The sequence below is a fragment of the Schistosoma mansoni genome, assembly GCF_000237925.1.
Source record: "Schistosoma mansoni, WGS project CABG00000000 data, chromosome 1 unplaced supercontig 0010, strain Puerto Rico, whole genome shotgun sequence".
In the NCBI taxonomy this organism is placed as follows: domain Eukaryota; kingdom Metazoa; phylum Platyhelminthes; class Trematoda; order Strigeidida; family Schistosomatidae; genus Schistosoma; species Schistosoma mansoni.
In genome coordinates this window covers 1,292,092-1,312,199 of record NW_017385987.1, presented here as the reverse complement: position 1 = coordinate 1,312,199, position 20,108 = coordinate 1,292,092, and the positions used below count along the sequence as shown (strand labels likewise).

General features: G+C 38.0%; 2 protein-coding genes across 2 annotated transcripts; both read left to right on the top strand.

Annotated features, from left to right (window-relative positions):
• Positions 1-1,151: 1,151 nt before the first annotated feature.
• Positions 1,152-1,560, top strand: Smp_019420 (hypothetical protein; the record flags this gene model as incomplete). The annotated part of the gene is made up of 3 exons (XM_018791963.1): positions 1,152-1,158; positions 1,199-1,322; positions 1,392-1,560. 3 exons carry the CDS (start codon positions 1,152-1,154, stop codon positions 1,558-1,560), a joined length of 300 nt encoding a protein of 99 aa, XP_018644871.1.
• Positions 1,561-11,852: 10,292 nt separating this feature from the next.
• On the top strand, positions 11,853-12,976 carry Smp_019430 (hypothetical protein; the record flags this gene model as incomplete). Its single annotated transcript, XM_018791962.1, has 1 exon — positions 11,853-12,976. The coding sequence occupies one exon, from the start codon at positions 11,853-11,855 to the stop codon at positions 12,729-12,731; it is 879 nt and encodes a 292-aa protein (XP_018644870.1). The 3' UTR covers positions 12,732-12,976.
• Positions 12,977-20,108: the final 7,132 nt, after the last annotated feature.

Sequence of the window (20,108 nt, the reverse complement as noted above, 5' to 3'; positions counted from 1 at the left end):
TCTGATTTGCTTGTAACATGGAACTTGTAGAGACAGTATTTTCCAAATAAGGTCCTTGATAAAAGCAATATTCATACCGACCACAAATGTAAGAGAGCCTAACATCATAAACGGAGGGAGGGTGGCGTTACTGACCAGCAAACATGATTGTGGGGAGATAACTTCAATCCACCCGTGTCTGTAAGGCAGAACATGTTAAATTACGGCTCCTTATGTCAAGTGGAATGTCACGAAATAACGGTATTGGTGCGAACTTATCTATGCATAATACCTCTATACGTCGTGTTTAGAACGCTGAAATTGGTTCCACTTCCTACCGAGTAATCCTATTACAAGCAGGCTAGACAACTGGCTAAAAACGAAGCCTACTCCATATCCTATAAAATCTGTAAACAAAAAAAAAGAGAGTTCAAACAGCTTCGAAAAAAAAGGGAGACATCCATTTGTATCGAAAAACTGTTTTCAGCACTTTATTTCATAATTACACAATTCCATACTTCTTTCTGAACTACCTTCATTTATACAGTACATTATCCACTCATACCTTGCCCACACTTATTTTTCTTTAACACATTAGTATGTTCTTACCTAATAAATACTTCAGTAACAGACAAATAGACTAAATGGTTATACCTTAACTATTCCTCCATGAAAACTGTGTGCTCTGCTTTTCGTCCTTCCTTTTTCTTACACCTTTTTCAGCCTCCTGCAGATACTCCACCGAAAACAGAAATGGCACGGGTGACTTCGTCCTACACCGTTATTAATGCTTCCGATATTCTGGAGGGATATAAGTTCGAAACTTCTAAAAGCCCCCAACTTCGCATGTATCTATTCTCGACCATCAGTTGTATGTTGCAACGCTACCTCCATAAAGTGCGCCAAGTGTGATATTGATATTGACATGTTCCTTATGAAATCCATTTACATTCATATCTTATGAAATATCAACCCAGCTGAGTAATTTTCAACAGTGAAAATTGTAACTTCTTTAACAATTTGATCTTGCCTGTAAACCGGCATGCCTCATGTAACAATGTTATTTGAGAATAAATTATTATTATTATTTACCTAAAAATCTAGTTTTTCCGAGTCGCTCAAGGTCGTCGCGAGTTTGAATTTTCTACAACTAGGTAGTAATCGTCGTTTATATGACGCGTAGGTCGACTCTTGTTACTAACTTTTCGGTTTTATGTAGGTGGAAACCAAAGAGATTCAGCTAGAGAGAAAAATTTGAAAAAACAGAGTGAACAGAGGAAGTCTAAAGCTAGTAGTCAAAAGGATGGGAATAAGGGATTAACTTTGGAAGAAAGACGTTTGAGGTAGGAACGCTATTTGGTTAGATTGTATGTTCATACTGAACTCCAAACTTGTTATTATTTGAACATTAGAACTGTGAGTGGAAACCATAAACTAACTGAATCTAGTAAACATATTCACGAAGATTGTGAAAAACATCACATGTTGAAAGCCTTTACGGTCGATGAACACAAGGTGAGTGAAGAAGAATGTGGTACATTCAAAGACAAATTGAAAGAATTGTTTACCTTTACTCCTTGATCAACTCTACATCAGCTAACTCGTTTTGATCGATAGATGGATAAAATGTTGATAGCTCAAGACTTTGGGAAGCACCGTTAAGGTTCTTTCACCACAGCTGTCAAGGATAACTTAAATTTGATTACAGCAAGACCAAGAGTACCTATAGGGATCGCGCTACACATAAAATACAGCAGGAAAATGATGCACAAATCTCCTAAGATTGCAGTTTTATTACTTAAAAAGGACTAAATGGGACGATTGAATTTCTTCAATACATTTGCACGAAAATTCAGACACACTAGCTAAGTGAGAAGTAGACAAAGACAGAATTTTATGTAATTACTTTAGTGAGGTCTTGAAGAGTTATGGTCTAATTCGGTATCACTAAATTTATTTTTGCTACAGTATCCATATACCTAACTCGAAAATTGTAGGTATGTCATGATGTGACTACTTAACCTATGACATCTTACATGGAAGTCACATAAGGTTACAAGGGCGACCAAGCATGCATGACTGAGTCATGCCATACCGGTCAATTGTCTCCTCGTTTTCTGCTATCTACCTTCTATTGATGTTACATGTTGAAAATAAGTCTCTTCATTAGTTATACACCCAGCTTCAAAGATCGTGTTGTTAGAGACCAATACCACTATGATGAGTGTCATCCAGTGATCGACATTCATCAATGACAGTAGTAAAAATGCAAAAGATAATCTTTGTGGGATACTGGAGTTTAGCATAGTGATCTGTCCAGGTAAAGATCCAATCATCTTGACGGGAGGCCTAAGCGCCATGGTCGTTGTAGACAGTACTGTGTACGAATGGATGAAGGTCCTACATGGAATGGGAGAAAGGGACTATAAATGTGGGAGACTGACAAGTCTATGTGCTCTCTACATATTTAAAGGTCGTACTATTTTACCTTAGAAATTTATACACAAAGGTAAATGGGTTTCTTAAGACTATGCTACAGAGAAAAATACCGGTCACATCTCCATCAATAAAAAGTTCAGAAGGTCCGTAGAAGACATAGCCATAAAGGGAGGACCAAATGTAACTTTGACTAACAACTTCGTGGGATTACTGAACCGAACGAAGGGTTCATCTGGCTTCTGTGAGGATTGAGCCTTGTGTGATACTTTTAAGCATTACAAAGTACCTGAGAAGATCCACAGTGACATTAATTATGGACCACACAATCGTTTGAACCGGACATCCAATGACTAGAAAGATTCATAATGGTTTTTGAACACTTGGAGAAGGTCAAAAGATGGATGTGGGAACACTTAATGGGGAGAGCATGGCTCGGCCTTGGAGGTGTGGTCACTCTCTTTACCTCTTTCGTATTTATATAAACTATATTATTCTTTCGGTAATTGTAATTAACTGCCAGAGGCTTTTGTAAAGCAATGTGACCCTATGGCCACGACTGTGTAGGTTAAGGCAGACAGTGATATTTCAAAATCTAAGAGACTTCCTTATCTCATGGAAAACGTAGCTGTAGTGTTTTGATTCCATGTGATTTGGTTGTTTTATCTAATACAAAGCGACAGGTTCAGAATAATACAACGAGCATAGTAGGAGCTTCAGAAATAGCCCTCAACATTCATGGGGAAAAAAGCAACGTTCCGGGGTACAACACAAAGAGCACCAAAGAAATTACACTCGATGAGGAAACTATAGAAGAGGTAGAAGCCATTAAATAAATGGGTTGCATTACTGATAAACACGGAGAACCTGATACAGATGTGAGGACAAAAATTGACAAGAAAGGATAACATTTCTACATTTGAGGAGTACCTTGAAGCCGAAAATTGTTACCCGAGACTTAAGTCACAATTTCGAGCACCACCATAAAAGCAGCTCCATTGTATGGAGTTGAACTTGAACGGCTTTCAAAACCACCACCGAAATGTACATAGGTCTATGCACGGCTGCCTATATAATATATTTCGAGTCCCTTTACCATAAACCATCTGTGAAAGTCAACTGTGACAGAGAGCAAACCAGTCTGCACCTGAGGAGGAAATTAGGACGGGATAATGGAGGTCGATACAGTATATTTTGCGCAAACCGTTAGTCTACATCGAAAAACACGCCGTAACTTAAAACCCTGAGGGCGAAAGATCTCACGGAGCTGGGAGTTAGACGATGACATCAAAACCATGGATTGTACTTAGTAACAACTGGAAAGTAAGGTCCTAGATAAAATTGCTTGAAGATCCCTGATCAGAAGCCTTCGTCTCAAGAAGAAAGGTAGACTTAAGAGGTACTTAAACTATAGTCTGAAATATCATATGCACTTAACCAGTCTATGCCTAGTGAAAACCATGGCAGTTGTAGGACTAAATTTTCCAAACTTCAAATGATAAGGGATTGAAACTATTAGACCTGTTTTCAATGCCTTATCGTGAAATTTTGGAAGGCTTCAAGTCAGCTTTTTTTATTTTGAATGGACGATTCCAGTGGTATTATGTGTCATTTTTATGCTCTCTCTAAGATTGACCATCTGCTGTGTCACTTCAAAACGGTTTGGAAACCAAAGTCCATCAAACTTAGGTCTCAATCCCGCTTTTCAGATAGAGTTGTCTCAGACTGAAATTACCTACCAAAACAAGTGGTATAAGCTGCATTAGCCTGCAATTTAGAGGAGGAAAAGGGCTATCACTGTAAGACATATCGGAAGGATAAATCTGCTAACTACATTTATTATTGGAGAGTGGTACTCTAGGTATTCCTTTCCACTGGCACTTTGCACCAAGTAAAGCATGCTGACTCTCGTAGTTTTTTTTCAGAACATAAGGTATCCTGATCGTAAGACAATTCGAAGCCACGTTCAGTGTTTACCTAAGACCCCATATAGGTAAAACTCCTGCATTATCCACTCACTATGAAAAGACCAGTGATTTTTTGGAACGCCCTTGTGGAAGTGCAACGAAAACGTCAATCAAACCAAAAGGCAGTTTCTACCCACCTTGCCCACAAGCTGTATATTTATATTCAGTGAAGTATAAGAGGGTTATTGCGAAACGAACGTTATTGATCATTCCGTCTATGACCCCTTCACCGCGATGGACCATGACGACCTTCAGTAATAAGCTACATTTAAGAAGAACAACCCTCAGGATAGATGGAACACTGTCATTCCTAGAGTCTGTGAGAAGTCGAATTTCTCAAGAAACAATCCTCGGTCCTCTTTCCTTTTTACTCTATGTAAATGACTTAGTAAGTGTGGCAGTCATCCGTTCTACTCTCTGCAGATGACACAAACATTCAAGAACCCACGCAGTATGTCAGAGAGAATAATTTTACAGGATGACCTGAATCCACTGGTTGAATGGATGTGTAGGTGGTTACTAGAAGTCAACACTAAAGAGAGTGTAGTGATGCAAATAAATAACTGAAATGATTCATATCACCATACAATTTGTGGAGTTGTGTTACATAAAGTAATGGACCCTAGTGATCTAAGAGTCGTAACAAGTAACGAACTCGAAACTGCTGGTAACTGTAAGACTGCCTCTGACAAAGGCTTCAGGGTCTCACGAGATATTTGTACGTCATTTCATTATATGGAAGAAGAAATGTTTAGGGTAATACACCTAACTTCAGTGAGGCCGCAGTTGAAATATAGTATCCGCGAGGCGAGCCGTTGCTTCAAATGTCAAGCGGGTATGCAGGAACGAGTTTAAGAGCGGGGGGACCAAAACGGTGAAAGGTCTCGCTGGTCTACCCTATGGAGACAGTTAGACGTCTCAACCTATTCCCATTATCTTACTCCATTTTACAACTTATTTACTTATGTCTGTTACCCCTAGTGGAGGGGCATAGGCCGCACACCAGCATTCTCCATACAACTCTGTCCCGGGCAATCCTTTTCAGTTCTTTTCAATTAACATTCATCCTTTTCATATCTGCTTCTATTTCCCGGCATAGTGTGTTCGTTCGCCCTCCTCTTTTCCGCTTTCCTTCCGGATCCCAAGTTAGGGCTTGCCTCGGGATGCAGTTTAGCGACTTCCTCGATGTATGTCCTATCCACTTCAAACGTCTTTTCCTAATTTCCTCTTCAGCTCCAAGCTGGTTTGTCCTCTCCGATAACACGCTGTCGCTGATAGTATCCGGCCAGTGAATGCTGAGTATTTTGCACACTCAACTGTTTATAAATACTTGTACCTTCCTGACGATAGATGTAGTAGTTCTTCACGTTTCAGCTCCATACAGTAGGACTGTCTTGACGTTCGTATCGAAGATTCTGACTTTGAAATTAGTTGAGAATTGTTTTGAGTTCCATATGTTCTTCAACTGTAGAAATGAGGTTCTTGGTTTGCCAATCCTCGCCTTTACATCTGCATCCGAACCTCCTTGTTTATCAACTATGCTTCCCAGGTACATGAATGTTTCCACATCTTCCAGAGTTTCGCCATCAAGTATGACTGGGTTGGTGTTCTCCGTGTTGTATTTGAGAATCTTGATTTTTCCTTTGTATATGTTGAGGCCAATTGATGCAGAGGCTGCTGCTACATTAGTTGTCTTCGTCCGTATTTGTTCGTGGGTATGGGATAGGAGGAGGGCTAGATCATCTTCGAAGTCCAAATCGTCTAATTGATTCTGAGATGTCCATTGTATTCCAGTGTGTTCCGCTCAGATGTCGAGGTCCTCATAACCCAGTCAATCACCAGAAGAAAGAAGAAGAGGGAGAGTAGACAGCCTTGTCTGACTCCGGTCCGTACTGGAAATGCATCTGTTAGCTGTCCTCCATGCATGACTTTGCACTGTAGTCCATCGTATGAGTTCTGGATAATGTTGACAATCTTTTCAGGAACTCCATAGTGTCGAAGAAGTTTCCATAATGTTCTCTTGTGCACACTGTCAAACGCCTTCTCATAGTCAATGAAGTTGACGTATAGTGATGAGTTCCACTCAACTGATTGTTCCACGATGACCCGTAGTGTCGCAACTCGGTCTGTGCACGACCGATCCCTACGGAATCCAGCCTGTTGATCTCGACGTCAAGCGTCTACTGCGTCTTTCATCCGGTACAGCAATACTATTGAAAACTTTTCCTGGTACTGATAACAAACTGATGCCTCTGTAATTCTCACATTTGCTCAGATCTCCTTTCTTTGGTATCTTGATGAGATATCCTTCTTTCCGGTCCATTGGCACTTGTTCCTCTTCCCAAATCTTCTTGAATAGAAGGTGAAGCATATTTGCAGTTATTTCAATGTCTGACTTCAGTGCTTCTGCTGGTATATTGTCAGGTCCTGCCGCCTTCCCACTTTTGATTCGTCTGATGGCCATCTTGACTTCTTCGATCGTTGGTGGAGTGACATCTATTGGAAGGTCAGTGTGTGCTGCTTCGATGTCCAGTGGGTTCAGTGGGGTTGGTCTATTCAGCAGTTCCTCGAAGTATTCTGCCCATCTTTTCCTCTGTTCTTGAGTCTCAGTGATTGTCTTTCCTTCTTTGTCCTTGACTGGTCTCTCTTGTTTACTATATCTCCCTGCCAATTTCTTCGTTGTATCATATAGTTGTCTCATATTCCCTTCTCTTGCAGCTTTTTCCGCCGTCGTTGCTAGTTGTCCCATGTATTCCTGCTTGTCGACCTTAATGCTTTCCTTCACTTCCTTGTTTGCTTCTGCGTAGTCTGCTTGCGCCCTGACTTTCTCTGTTCGTGTTCGACTGTTGTTAATTGCTAGTTTCTTGTTCTTCCTTTCTTGAATTTTGTCCAGGGTTCCTATAGAGATCCATTCCTTATGATGATGCTTCTCAGAACCAAGAACCTCCTGACACGTTGAAGTTAGTCTTTCTTTTATCCCTTTCCAGTTGTCCTCCAAAGTAGTTTCTTCTTCTTTCAGTAGATCCTGTAGAGCTTGGAACCTGTTGTTGAGAGTTATCTCGAATTCGTTAAGTTTGTCAGTATCTCGAAGGAAGACTGTGTTGAACCTTTGTGGTGCTGTTTGTCCAGTTGTCCAGTGTTTCTTTAGCTTCAGTCTCATCCCAGCCACAACCAGGTAGTGATATGAAGCTATATCAGCTCCTCTCCTGGTTCTCATGTCTTCCCTTGACCTTCGAATTTTTGTTGATACAAATATAATCTATTATTATTATTATTGTTCACAAACACCTTGTGGGTACATAAGTGCTGTGAGCAACAATTTCGGTTTTCTTCAAAAATGCAATAATACACAATTTTCAATAATGTTAGCATTACATATGCCATGTTTGAGGAAGGTAGGAAAAGGAAAATAAAATATTAATAATAGAATAGTAATAATAATAGTAATAATAAATCAGGTTCTGCGTAATTGGCAAGAATTTTGAATTGATTTTGAAGGAGGAAAGGAAGAGACTATGGAAATAGAAGTAAAGGAGTCGCGGAATACGTTAATATCTTAACGCAGAACAAGATAAACAACTATGTATGTATAGCAAAAACGAGTAATAAAAATAAAATAAAACAGAATAAATTAATAAGTAAATAACTTATTATTGCGGTAAGATATGACGTTAAAATAAGTGTTTGTGTGTGCAGTCATAGTTTGGGGAGATGCTATGAAAGTTTCAATTAAGTGCAAAAGATAATCAATGTGTGTGAGGTGTATATACATAGTGAAGATAAAACGAGTCTGAAAAGTTGAATTCAGCGTAACACAAATTATTGTCTTAATCCAAAACTTCGTAATCTTAAGAATAATATTTATTTAAAAGGAAAAAAATGTGGTGTGGTCTGGGGAGGTTTATGTACCTTTGTGTATACGTTTGTGGGGGAATATCGTGCCGCTCATAACAAATTTGTTGAATGCATATAGTTTTTTAAATCTCCCCCCATTTTCATTTCTATCTCCTAGTCTATGTCGTCCAATTATATCTTCATATCCTGTGTTGTCCGCTCCGTTTTTAGCATTTAGATCTCCCATCAGAATGGTGAGGTCTCTTCTTGAGCAATTAGCTATGATTCATTGCAATCACTAGTAAAGCTGATCTTTATCGTCGTCGTTGCTATCGTTGGTGGGTGCATAACAATGAATAACATCCATTGTGATCGCCTCCTTCTTTGTTTTGAACGATGCTTTGACTATCCTGGATCCATGAGACTCCCATCCTATGAGTGCATTTCATGCTTCTCCGGAGCAACTACCTGAGTGTGTGGAGCATTTTTCCCCTCGTGACCGGAGTACAGCAGCATCTCTCCCGTACCTAGCCTTTGTTGTCCAGCTTGTGTCCAACGGCTTTCGCTGACTCCGAGTACTGCCAATTTGTATCTCCTCATTTCCGTCGCTATTTAACTGACCTTTTCGGTCTCTCACATTGTTCGGACGTTCCATGTACCTATAAAAACTGTTGCTCCGGTTGTTAGCCGAAAAATCTCGTCTTCCATCATGAGGCGTCATAATTCTTCCTCTAACTCCCAGGATAGAGTTTAAATGGTTTCAGTTATTTTTTCTGGTTAGCGTTTTTTAGCGATTTAGTTTTTCTACGGGATGGGGTCTCTAACCCCATGCCCACACCCCTTCCTTTAGCCGGGCTTGGGACCGGCAGTAACTCTAAGAGAGCTATTGGCGGAGTCCCCAGGCTACAAGATGATCAGATACTGGTTAACCGTATACTGGACAACGAATTCGGTAATAACAAGTCTTATTTTCTTCTTTTAATCTCGGACTGATCATATGAGAGGATATTCTAAGGAGGTTCAAAAGCCGAGATAAAATCGTTTACGTCTGGAGTTCCGTTTCTCTCACTGAGTAGTTAATTACTGGGAATCTTTGCTAGACTACATAATATCAGCACCTGATGATGTATTCAAAGTGAGATCGGACCTTCACGGCATTACGAATTGCAAGGATTAGTAGAGATCGATTGACCTTCGAACTTCATTACTGAAGACTGAAATGTTGAACGTGTTGTTTAGAGGCGCGTGAACGTTTCATGGTCGAAAGCTGACAGTAGTCCCTCTAAGGACTTGGTTAGTATATTGGCTTTCCTTCAACGCTGGGAGTGTTGGTGGGTAAGCATTGTTAAGGCTTAGGAAGTTTTGGTTAACTGACTCAAATACAAGCGATGGATAGTTGTTATTTTTCGATGTCTTGGTAATTAGATCTAACTACCACCATGATAATATGCATACCCTAAATGTACCACAGATTTGTCTCGCGTGTATTATATTAAGGACTTACATTGGTTTTTATATGTCACACTCCGGTATGTATTCTCTCATTGTAAAAAAGCGTTGAAATGCCAAGGAGTGACATGTTTTTGTAATAGGTTGGTTGGAATGATCGTAATTTTGTGGGATTAGACGCTGACGATGGTCGGCCAATCAGTATGTAAAACGTAAAGTTAAATACAGGAAATACGCGGAGCTACTTAACAATTAGTCCTACTTCAGATGTCCACTTGTTTTGACCCAAGATCAAAGATTATAGTTAGTAGAAAATATTTCTTTTCTCTTGATTTTTCAATTAGCCTACTAAGTCCTGTGAGCTATTTTGTCTATTTCAAAGGAAAAGTAGATTAAGTTGGAGGTTTTCTGGCGTCCTGAGTACTACTATGGAGTCTGGTGAGACCATAATTTATGGACGACCTTCGAGCGATCCTAAAAACACCTTGAGAATGTCCACGTACATACTACAGCCAAATCAGGGTTATAAACCAGTGTGAGGAATTAAGATTACTTACAGTTGATGGTTAGGGTTAGCAATTAGATTTGAGGTTTTCATCACGAACTAACATCGGCTGTTATGCCAAAACTCTATTTAGCCAAATGGATGAATCAATTTCGCTCTAAAATTCAAGACCTGTTGTCGTAAATCTGATTTGTTCGTTCATAAATTATAGTCTCGCCTGAAGTATGATAGTTTATGACAACGTGGCTTAATTTCCGAACTTATCCCTAATAATATCATCTCGGAAATTACACATACAGCAGTTCTCTAAATATGTTTTGGGAGGTTCCAGTTTACTTTAAAACAGTTTTAGCCTATACACGTTTCGTAGTTTAGATCTTACCAGTGCCGTATATGTTAGTATTTTCCTGTGAATGTGCCCTTAGAGGCTCATAGCGTCATACTGCTTTGATATTATTTTAGCTATAGCTTACACTAAGTTCTTATTCATTGTGAGTATAGACTAAATGATGAGGTAATCGCCAATTTCGAAGTAACATGTACTGCTTCCTGTCATGTATTGATTGCCTAAACTATTTAAGGGCATTTTTTGCTGTCTACCAACCTAAACTTTAATCACTGAGACATTATAAGTAGAACTTTCAGCTTTTGGTAGGCTTTCGTCCAGTCCTAAGTTATCTTGTGTCCTGGGGGAGTGTAAAGAGCCGTATATAAAATTATCTGGAAGAGAAAAAGTAATTCGGCGACTCAGTAAACGCATAGAATGCACTTACATGTAATAACGAAGGCAATGGACAATAATCAGAAATAACGTAAGGGTGAGATTAAGACAATCTGATAATCGGAGCTAAGAGTTGATAGCGTACAGCTCCAAACACTTTATACATAGTCTTATCAAATTAGTCAGACAGTCGCTATAAACAGGATCATCTAATGGTACGTTCGGAATTAATTGAAGCAAAAGACATGCTCTATCAAGCGTTCTTGTGCCCTGTTATTATTTTTCTTAAAGTAGGCGTTTTGGTCAGCTCGGGACCTTGGATAAAATATGAAACATATTTATAATTTGAATTCAAATAGCTGAGTTCACCATAATTTTGGGTCCTGTGTTTAAAGTGGTCCTATTTATTTGTACAAGATTAGTTTTATTCGGGGAGTAACCTATAGTCATGATTTTGTGAAATTAATATATTAATCACCTAATATGCAACCAGCTGTTGTCTTGTGATATTTGTTATGTTACAGATTACATATGAAAGATAAACTGTTCAACGGCTTCAATCAAATAAACTTTCAAATAAACTCATTCCGATACTTTAGTAGTCGATTGTCCCGTCATCTTATGATGCATGCTGAATAAATATCCTGAAATTTTTTACATATACAAAAGCTGGTTGTTTTTCGTTGCCTTATTAGAAGTAATAACACTAAACAACTTAACAAATCCGTTATTTTATAGTCAGTAAAAGATGTGCATGTAATCAAACAGAGTTACATAAAAAATATAGAGGAACCATAAATGGATAAATAAAAATAACTATATGTTACATTCCATTTACACCGGTGAAAGTTTGTAATTAAACACTTATGTTAAGCGTTTTTAAGATTTTATGTTTAAACTATGTTCTAAGCGTAAAGGGTTGTAATTCTATTTTACTCCTATTGATTTTAGTACTGTAGAAATGACGGATGTAGTAGAAGCTCGAAGATGTTTTGGGTGTCGTGTTACATTCGAGACAGATGACGAATTTTGGCATCATATATTAAATGTGGATTGTAGTAGTTCGATAAGCTCACCGAGTTTGAGTAAAGATGTATCTTTACCTTGTTCAAGCCAAAATGATAATAGACTGTTAAAAAGTACGGCAACAGATGATTTGTGTTTTTGTGGTCTGTGTGACAAATGGTTTGCATCAAAGCCACAGTTCCTCGAACATTTTTCATCCGTAGAACATGAGCAGAAATCCAAATTAACTGCCAAAGTTCCTTCTAATGACGATGTCGGTACAGTTAGCGAGAATATTCAGTCACGCTTGTTTTGCGATATTTGCCAAATAAATTTGTCGTCTGTTCAAGCCAAAGAGGCTCATCTTGCTGGTAAGAAGCATAATAAGATGTGTGGTCGTCAGTTGAGCTCCGTAAACACACAAAGGGAATCGCATGTCACTCTAGAAAAGGGGCCCACAGGTAATCAAGAAGTTTTAGAAAGATTGGTGGGAGATTACGGTCAGTCATCATCTATGAGTTCCGACAATTCTCACTCATCTGATAAAAATACCAGTAATGTCGTTCCTCAGTTTCGTACTGATGATGGCAACGATATTATACATTTACTGCGTCGACTCTGTTTGACGCAAATACTATCACTTTTATTGAGTGTAAACGGGGATTCATCGGCACACGTAGAAAGCAGTTGTAACAATGCACAGTCAAAATATTCTTTAAAAGAGAAAGATCTACTTGAATTGACGAGAACAGTATGTAAAGAAGAATTACGCGCTATACTTCCACAGTCTTTACAACATGTTATTTCTTCTCAGACAAAAAACGCAAATGACTAAAGTTGCTGTAGGTTATTCTTACTGGTGTCAATTTCAGTACAATCGTTTATCTCATTCATAATTTTTATAAAGAGACAACTACTTACTTTCTAGGAAATATATTTTCTCTACCAGTTTTAGAAGCTACTGTTTTTCTAACAAATACACAAATTATTTTTATTTGTACTTAATGTATTTCAGATTTAAGTTGATCGCATTCTACATTAATTTCTTGCTACTAATTATTTATTTCCATTTTTACCTTCCGTATTCTTGATTCAAGTATTCTGTTTGCGATCAGTTGACTCTACGGCGTTTTTGTGGAAGTGATAATGAGAAGACATGGTTTGGGGATAAAGACTACCTGTTGATATATGAGTTACATTTTAGGCAGTTGTTAACGATATAAATATTTAGTTTGAAAACCCTTAAGTGCTTGGAGATCAGATTTTCTCTGTAACTGTAAATTAGAAACTCAGAATAAGTTAAATGCATTTCAACTTCGCTTGGCGGGACCGCCTTCATATGCTATGATAATATGTATACGGGGTTATAAATGCAAAGGATAAGAATGGTTATTTCTCGTCTTCATCCTATGGTATTTAAACATTGGAATTAAAAGTAAAGTTCCATGAACTTTAAAACACTCAGTGTGATAGATGAAGATTGTCTGTGTATTCAGAGTCGTAATTCAAAAGGAGTTAGGACATGTTAATGCACTATAAGTAGACACTGTTTGGTATGTTTGTGTAAATTTTTATAAAACGTTTGGAATGAGAAAATTGGTGTATCCGAGTCAATGGATACCAACAATTTAAAAATACATCATAAAATGGTTAAAAGTTGATTGCATACGAACTTTATCTCAGAAGCCTAGTAATAAGTAGAAAATATGCCAATTTATTAAATTAAAATATAATTAGTCACTTTAGTCTTGTGCAACTATGACATTTTGTGATCACGAATCTAGTCATCCTTACTCAAGGTCAGGCAGTTTGTGGAGTTGTCACAAAAGAATTATTAATATTTGCACTCTGGATCTCTGTTCATGGTATTTATTTTGCATAACTAGTTTGATTGATCCCCATTGTACTGTTAATCACATTTCATAGTACATTAATGTTTTCATGTGGCTTTATTTTTTAACTAGCTTGAAAGGGAATTTCAATAATTTGACAGGTTTGATAAGATTTCGCTAACTTACATGACCTGTATTACAGTCAGAATAATTGAGTATATTAAAGGACTAATTGAATGCCTAGTTGCCTGCTAAAAAATTCTGTGTCGAAAATAAAGTTTGGTTGAGTAAAAGTACGTATCTAGACTAAAGATTTCGATCGAAACATTTTTCTCCATCTGTTGCGCTAAATTAAACCAAGGAAATATCTTGAACTTGCTAATCAGACTAATACGATATAGTACATGATAAATCAGTGACTAAACATCAATTTACCCAATGTGGATTTTTATAGCGTAGACCTATATAATAGGACATGGTACTAGGTACTTTGAGATTGTAGGAAAACGCATTGTGAACCTGAAGAAGGGTTACAACAGTTGACGACCATGATCACCACAGGACTTGACATGAGTGTATGCCGGTTCCATTTGAGCGAGCTCCAGCGAGAAATCTTTCATTTCCTGGTGCTGTACAGAGCAACAGTTAATGACTTAGCTCTCTCTCATGAACAGTCTGTTCCTAAGTTATTCCCAACTGTTTCGCTATCGGACAGTATTGAACATTGAAATAAGCAATAGATGGTCATGCATAGTATATTCTCAGATTGGCGTATTATGTTGAGAATCACAACCTTATTAATAGATTTGCTATCTTTGCCTGGTACCCTACACGGGACTTCAACTTTATTTCCTCAGTACTTCCACCATAAGCGAACGGTGCTGTAAAGACATAGCTAAATACTTACAGCCTACTCATGTATTGTACTCTCGCACGTCATATTTTGTCATCGTAAAGCAATACGGCGGTGTTGCTTGGCATTTTTGCTCCTTGATTAGCCGATGGACACTACGTCGGTGTAGATGGTGCGATTTAGTGGGAACCAAGTGGGTGGGCTGTATCTGTGCCAAAGTTTTATCAGTCACAGACCGATCAGGGCTAGTGAGACTTCTAGTACAGATATACAGACCAATACAAATGACGCGCTGATATGTGAAACGCAGATATATCGCGAACTGCTATTTATCCAAATTAGGAATGTTCCAAATGGTATGAACGCGTCTCAACTATCATAAATATGATACAATTAATACAAATACACTAATAATAATGGTTCAATGACCCTCAATTACAACAAAAGCGGAATAACGGCCAAGGGAAATTGAACAAATTTTTTAAATTTTGGATAATACAAAGAAATAAAACTAATCCCGTTGAGTCTAGAACTTCGACAAGACACAATCAAGAACTCTAATTTGAAGTACGTAGTATGATGTGTCTGTTGTAGCTTCCTCTTTTGGTCTTCTATGACATGTTGGTATTTGCGGATCTTGTAATGTGCGTCCGTTATCATTAGATGAACCATTTTTCTTCCACTTTGCTCAGCTATTTTCCATCCTAATGGGCAGTTGATTGGAGGTCTGTATCTTACACTTGTTGGTAGAACATGCATGTTCTACCAACAAGTATGGTGTATTATTATTATAGGTTTAAAACACGACATAAAATATTTAACTATAAAGTTAATGTATTGATCGTTTACCACAAAGACAACTTGGGTGAGTGTTCCTTATGGTCGGAAGACAGGGCTAAGTGACTATGATTAAGTTTCATGATTGTGGAAGTCATTCGTAGAAAAACTAACCAGTCAAGACAGTAAGAAGCAAACATTCATAATAAAGTTAATGACTCATGGAGGGATATGTCAATTGCAAGTGAGAAGGGTGAGTCACTGTTTTGGAAGACTGTAATAATCAGAAGTATTTGAATTATAGTATAAACTAGTAATCCCAGCAATAACGCAATTTAATCAAGAAGTATTAGATAAGCACGAACGATTGTACTGTATTTGGAACTCAAAATCAAAACAGTCATCAATACAAGGGAATCGTTGGTTCACTCAAACACCACAGCTCAAAATGGTGTGTCTGTAATCGATTGTACGTCTTCTTAAGTTCATCCTACATTTTTTCGGAAGTCAGTCACAACGTAGAACTTCGTACGTACGTACATCAGTTCCAGTTGCCATACCAAATTAGCACAGAGATGAAGTTGTCGATTCAAATCCTATATTGGTAGAAGTAGTAAGAGTATAAACATTATGTGAAAGCTTAGGGTTTGAAGATGTTATTGAAGGAGTATAATCCAGTGAAATAAATTTGGAAAGAGAAAAAGAATAGGGACATGAAGAATTCAAAAGGTTAGAATTTGGTAGAACACAAGGAGTAGATGCACCTTCGGAAGTGTATTGAATATAGACTCTGTATTAGCTAGAATGCACTCGTTAGTATTAGAATTATAGCCGAAATTGGAACAGACTCACCTGTGTTCAGGGATTGTATTTGATCAACGTGTCGGTTGTGTATACTCAAGTCATTGATATCTAGAATTCGCACCATAGATTTTCCAGCATTCTTCACCACGACCCCCGTGGCTGGTCGAAGATCATCCCCACGATATTATGTAACTTCTGCAGACTCCAAACACCTCATATTCGAACGGAGAATTCCTTTTAATAGCTTTGATAAATTTTTTTTCGTCACAGAATGTTTAGCATTTCTATATTTCAGTAAAAATGTATCTACTCCCCTCTCCAGTTCACTAAATGTTGAAGCAGCAATAGAATAAATAGCAATTTTCAATGTCCTGACAAAGTTTTCTGCCTGACCATTAGAACAAGGGTGTCTGGGGGCAGTAAACAGATATCTGCACCCTATACTATTCGACAAATTAGTGACTGAATCCGCAGCAAAATGAGAGCCACTATCAGTCACTAACACCATGGGAACCCCTTCTCGACTTAACACCTTCCTCAATGCTTGGATTGTGGAAAAAACTTCAGGCCACTTAGAAAAAGAATCAATAACTACAAGTGCATAGTATTTGCTAAGAAATGGACCACAATAGTCTGCATGGATTTTCTGCCAGGCCTCAGACGATATTGGCCATGGAGTCCACTTCGAAGGCTGACTTTTTAGCTTATGACATTTCTCACAATCGTTCGCTGTACGACATATATCTGCATTTATCTCTGGCCACTCACCAATATGTGAGTCTTGCCGGGAACTTCATTTTCCCAACACCTAGATATCCACTATTAAGATCAAGGACAGGTTTGCATAATGAATGAGGAACAACAAACCGATCTTGTAATGATTGTCGAGAAATGTAGTCAACGTGTTGAGTTTGTTTAGCACTCCTGTGCTGAACTGTATAGTCATAGGCACTCTAAGCAATACTCCATCGTTGAACCATAGCTGCTGAGGAACGTGCTAAGGATTTTTCAGGATGATAAATGAACTTTAAAGCTTCATGATCAGTAACAATGGTAAACTCCTTTCCAAATAAATATTTATGAAGCCTTTTAACAACCCAAAATACAGCTAGTTCTCGTTGAGTTTGCGAATAACCTTGTTTAGTAACAGTAAGTTTGTGTAAAACATAAATAACTAGCGCCAAAACTGCATCAATACCCACAGTAATAGATACAGAATGTACACTGGGTGAGTAAGTTCGAAGAATAGCATCACTTTGAAGAAACTTTAGCAGACTTCGTAAGCATGACTCTTGTTTCTCACCCCATTTGAACGAATCGGATGTCAAAATATTAAATAAACCGTTGACACGACAAGAAAAATTAGGAATAAGACGAGGATAGTACTGAAGAGCACCCACTAGTGAACGTAATTCGGTGAGATTTTTGGGAGTCGGTGTATTTGTCAGTGGAGCTAGTCGTTTCATATCTGGTCTAAAACCATTACCATCAACTATGTATTCAAGGCATTCAAATTAGATACACAAAATGAACACTTATTTGGATTCACTGTAATATTTTTCTCAATTAAACGACGCAATAAAGCAATAAGTCTCTGGTCATGAACTACTTTATCAGCTCCATTAACGATGAACTCATCTTGGTAAACTTCAATATCACTGACTACCTTATTCATAACTTCCTGAAATATGGCTGGAGAACAACTAAGACCAAATGGAATGAAGTTGTATCTAAACAAACCAAAAGAAATGTTAATTGTTGTGAAAATAGATGAAGATTGATCTAAAGGAATTTGAAGATTTAGAATATCTACAGCCTCCATCGTCGTGCATATTTGCCTCAACAAACGGGAGTTCAGTGTTAATCTATAATCACCACATATTCTAGGGGTCTTGCCATCCGACTTCAATGGCGTAACAATATGAGTAACACATGCTGAGGACTGAATCGGTTTAATTATACCTTTCGCACACAAATTGTTCAGTGACTTATGTACTGCTTCTCGAAGACCATAAAGAATTATTCGTCTTTTAAGAAAGACCGGATCACCCTGTACTTAAAGTTTTATTGGCTGAATTTTCATACCTCCACTACACTTGGCACACACAGCTATCAAATCTTTAAGTAAATCATCAGAATTCTCTGTAGAAATCAGTGAAGAAAATTCCACCTTCAGCCTTTTCAGAATTTTTTAAACCCAGTATTGACATTCCTGTTTCACTAACTAAAAATTCACAAGGTATATATGAAGAATTATCATCTCTTATTAGCAATTCACAACATCCTCGTATGGGCAGTCTGTATCAAGTAATCCCCAGTACTGAGACCTCAGTAGATCTTACCATAACATTAGGATCTAAAGATTCAAGTTCTTGAATGAAATAATGGACTCTATACTACCTGTGTCCATAATGAAGTCGTGAAATGAACCAAGGGATGTATATAATCGCTTTTGAATATGAACATTCCCTTTCGAAGTGCTGGATTAAGATAAATGATCATTAGGAACAGCCGAATTATTTGGATTTAGGTTACAAGACTTAGTAATACTTGAAGTAAAGTGAACAGCAGTTTTGGGTAGGACTAAACTATACTGCCGACCTTTGAACGAATCTTAAACGACCTTGAGAAATATTAGCCAATCAGAAGACAGTTAGTGTACAGTAAAAATTTATTATACAAAACCAAAGAATTAAAGTGGAACCTCTTCTTTTACATGAGTCAAAAACTTCTCAAAGTCAGATATAGGTTAAGAAGTTCTAAAATCATAGTACATACGGTACATGAACACATCCATATGGCTCCGAACTTAGCGCCGTGACCTTGAAAACCCACGAAAGCTTCTGATTGGTTCGGCAGTATGGTTTAGTCCTACCGAATCACCTTTCATATTCCCACGAGAATAGAAATCATGATTAAACAAACGCAAATTCGATCGACCCTGAGATTGTATTTCATCAGGACGACTGAGCAAAGTAATACAAATTTTCATCAATTGAATATCTAGTTCATTCACTGCTTCGTAGTTAATACATACAGTTCTAGTATCTTGAAAGGAACAGTTCGGCATTCTTAACAGCTCTTTTTCCAGACTTGGTATGCTAAATCCTGCAATTAATCGATCTCATCTATACGTGAAGTTGACCACTAAAATTGCATTTGGCAGCTTGTCTTTTCAATTCAAGGATGAATTTCCTAACCTTTTGGTTATTTTGACAAATCATCTTATGAAATTTTACTCTCTCATGATATTCAAAACTGGTGCACTTTACATGATTTAATAGTAGTTCCTTAAGAGTTGTACAAGGGAGTAAGATAGGCTTTTCAGGATATTCAGTAATAAGGATAGGAGATCTATTGGCCTATTTTATTCCTTGCAGTTTGTTATACCGTGGAGGTCCAATCTCGTCTTGAATATATCAACAGAAAGTGCTGATATAACGTGTTCTGGTAAAGAATTCCAGTAATTCACTACTCGCTGCGAGAATCGAAACTCCAGACGTAGACGATTTGATCTCGGCGTTTGGACTTTCTTCGAATGTCCTCTCAAATGATCAGCCCTAGATGGGAGGAAAAGGTAGGACATGTTAGTACCAAGGTCATCGTTCAGAATACGATATGCCAATATTAGATCACCTCATATTCGCCGGTAAGATAACGGGATTAAGCTGAGGTGTCTCAGTCTGTCTTCATAAGATAGGCCGGATAGACCTTTTACCATTTTTGTCCCGCGGCGTTGGACTTGTTCCAACATATCCACCTCATATTTGAAACAAGGGCTCGCTGCTTGAGTCCCATATTCCAAATGTGGTCGTACGAATGTTGCTTATAATAATCTAAACATTTCCTCATCCAGATACCGGAAAGATCTACGAATAGACCATAATACCCTCTAGCCTTTCTTTGCAGCAGCCTTACAGTGGCTGGTTGTTTTGAGATCATTGCT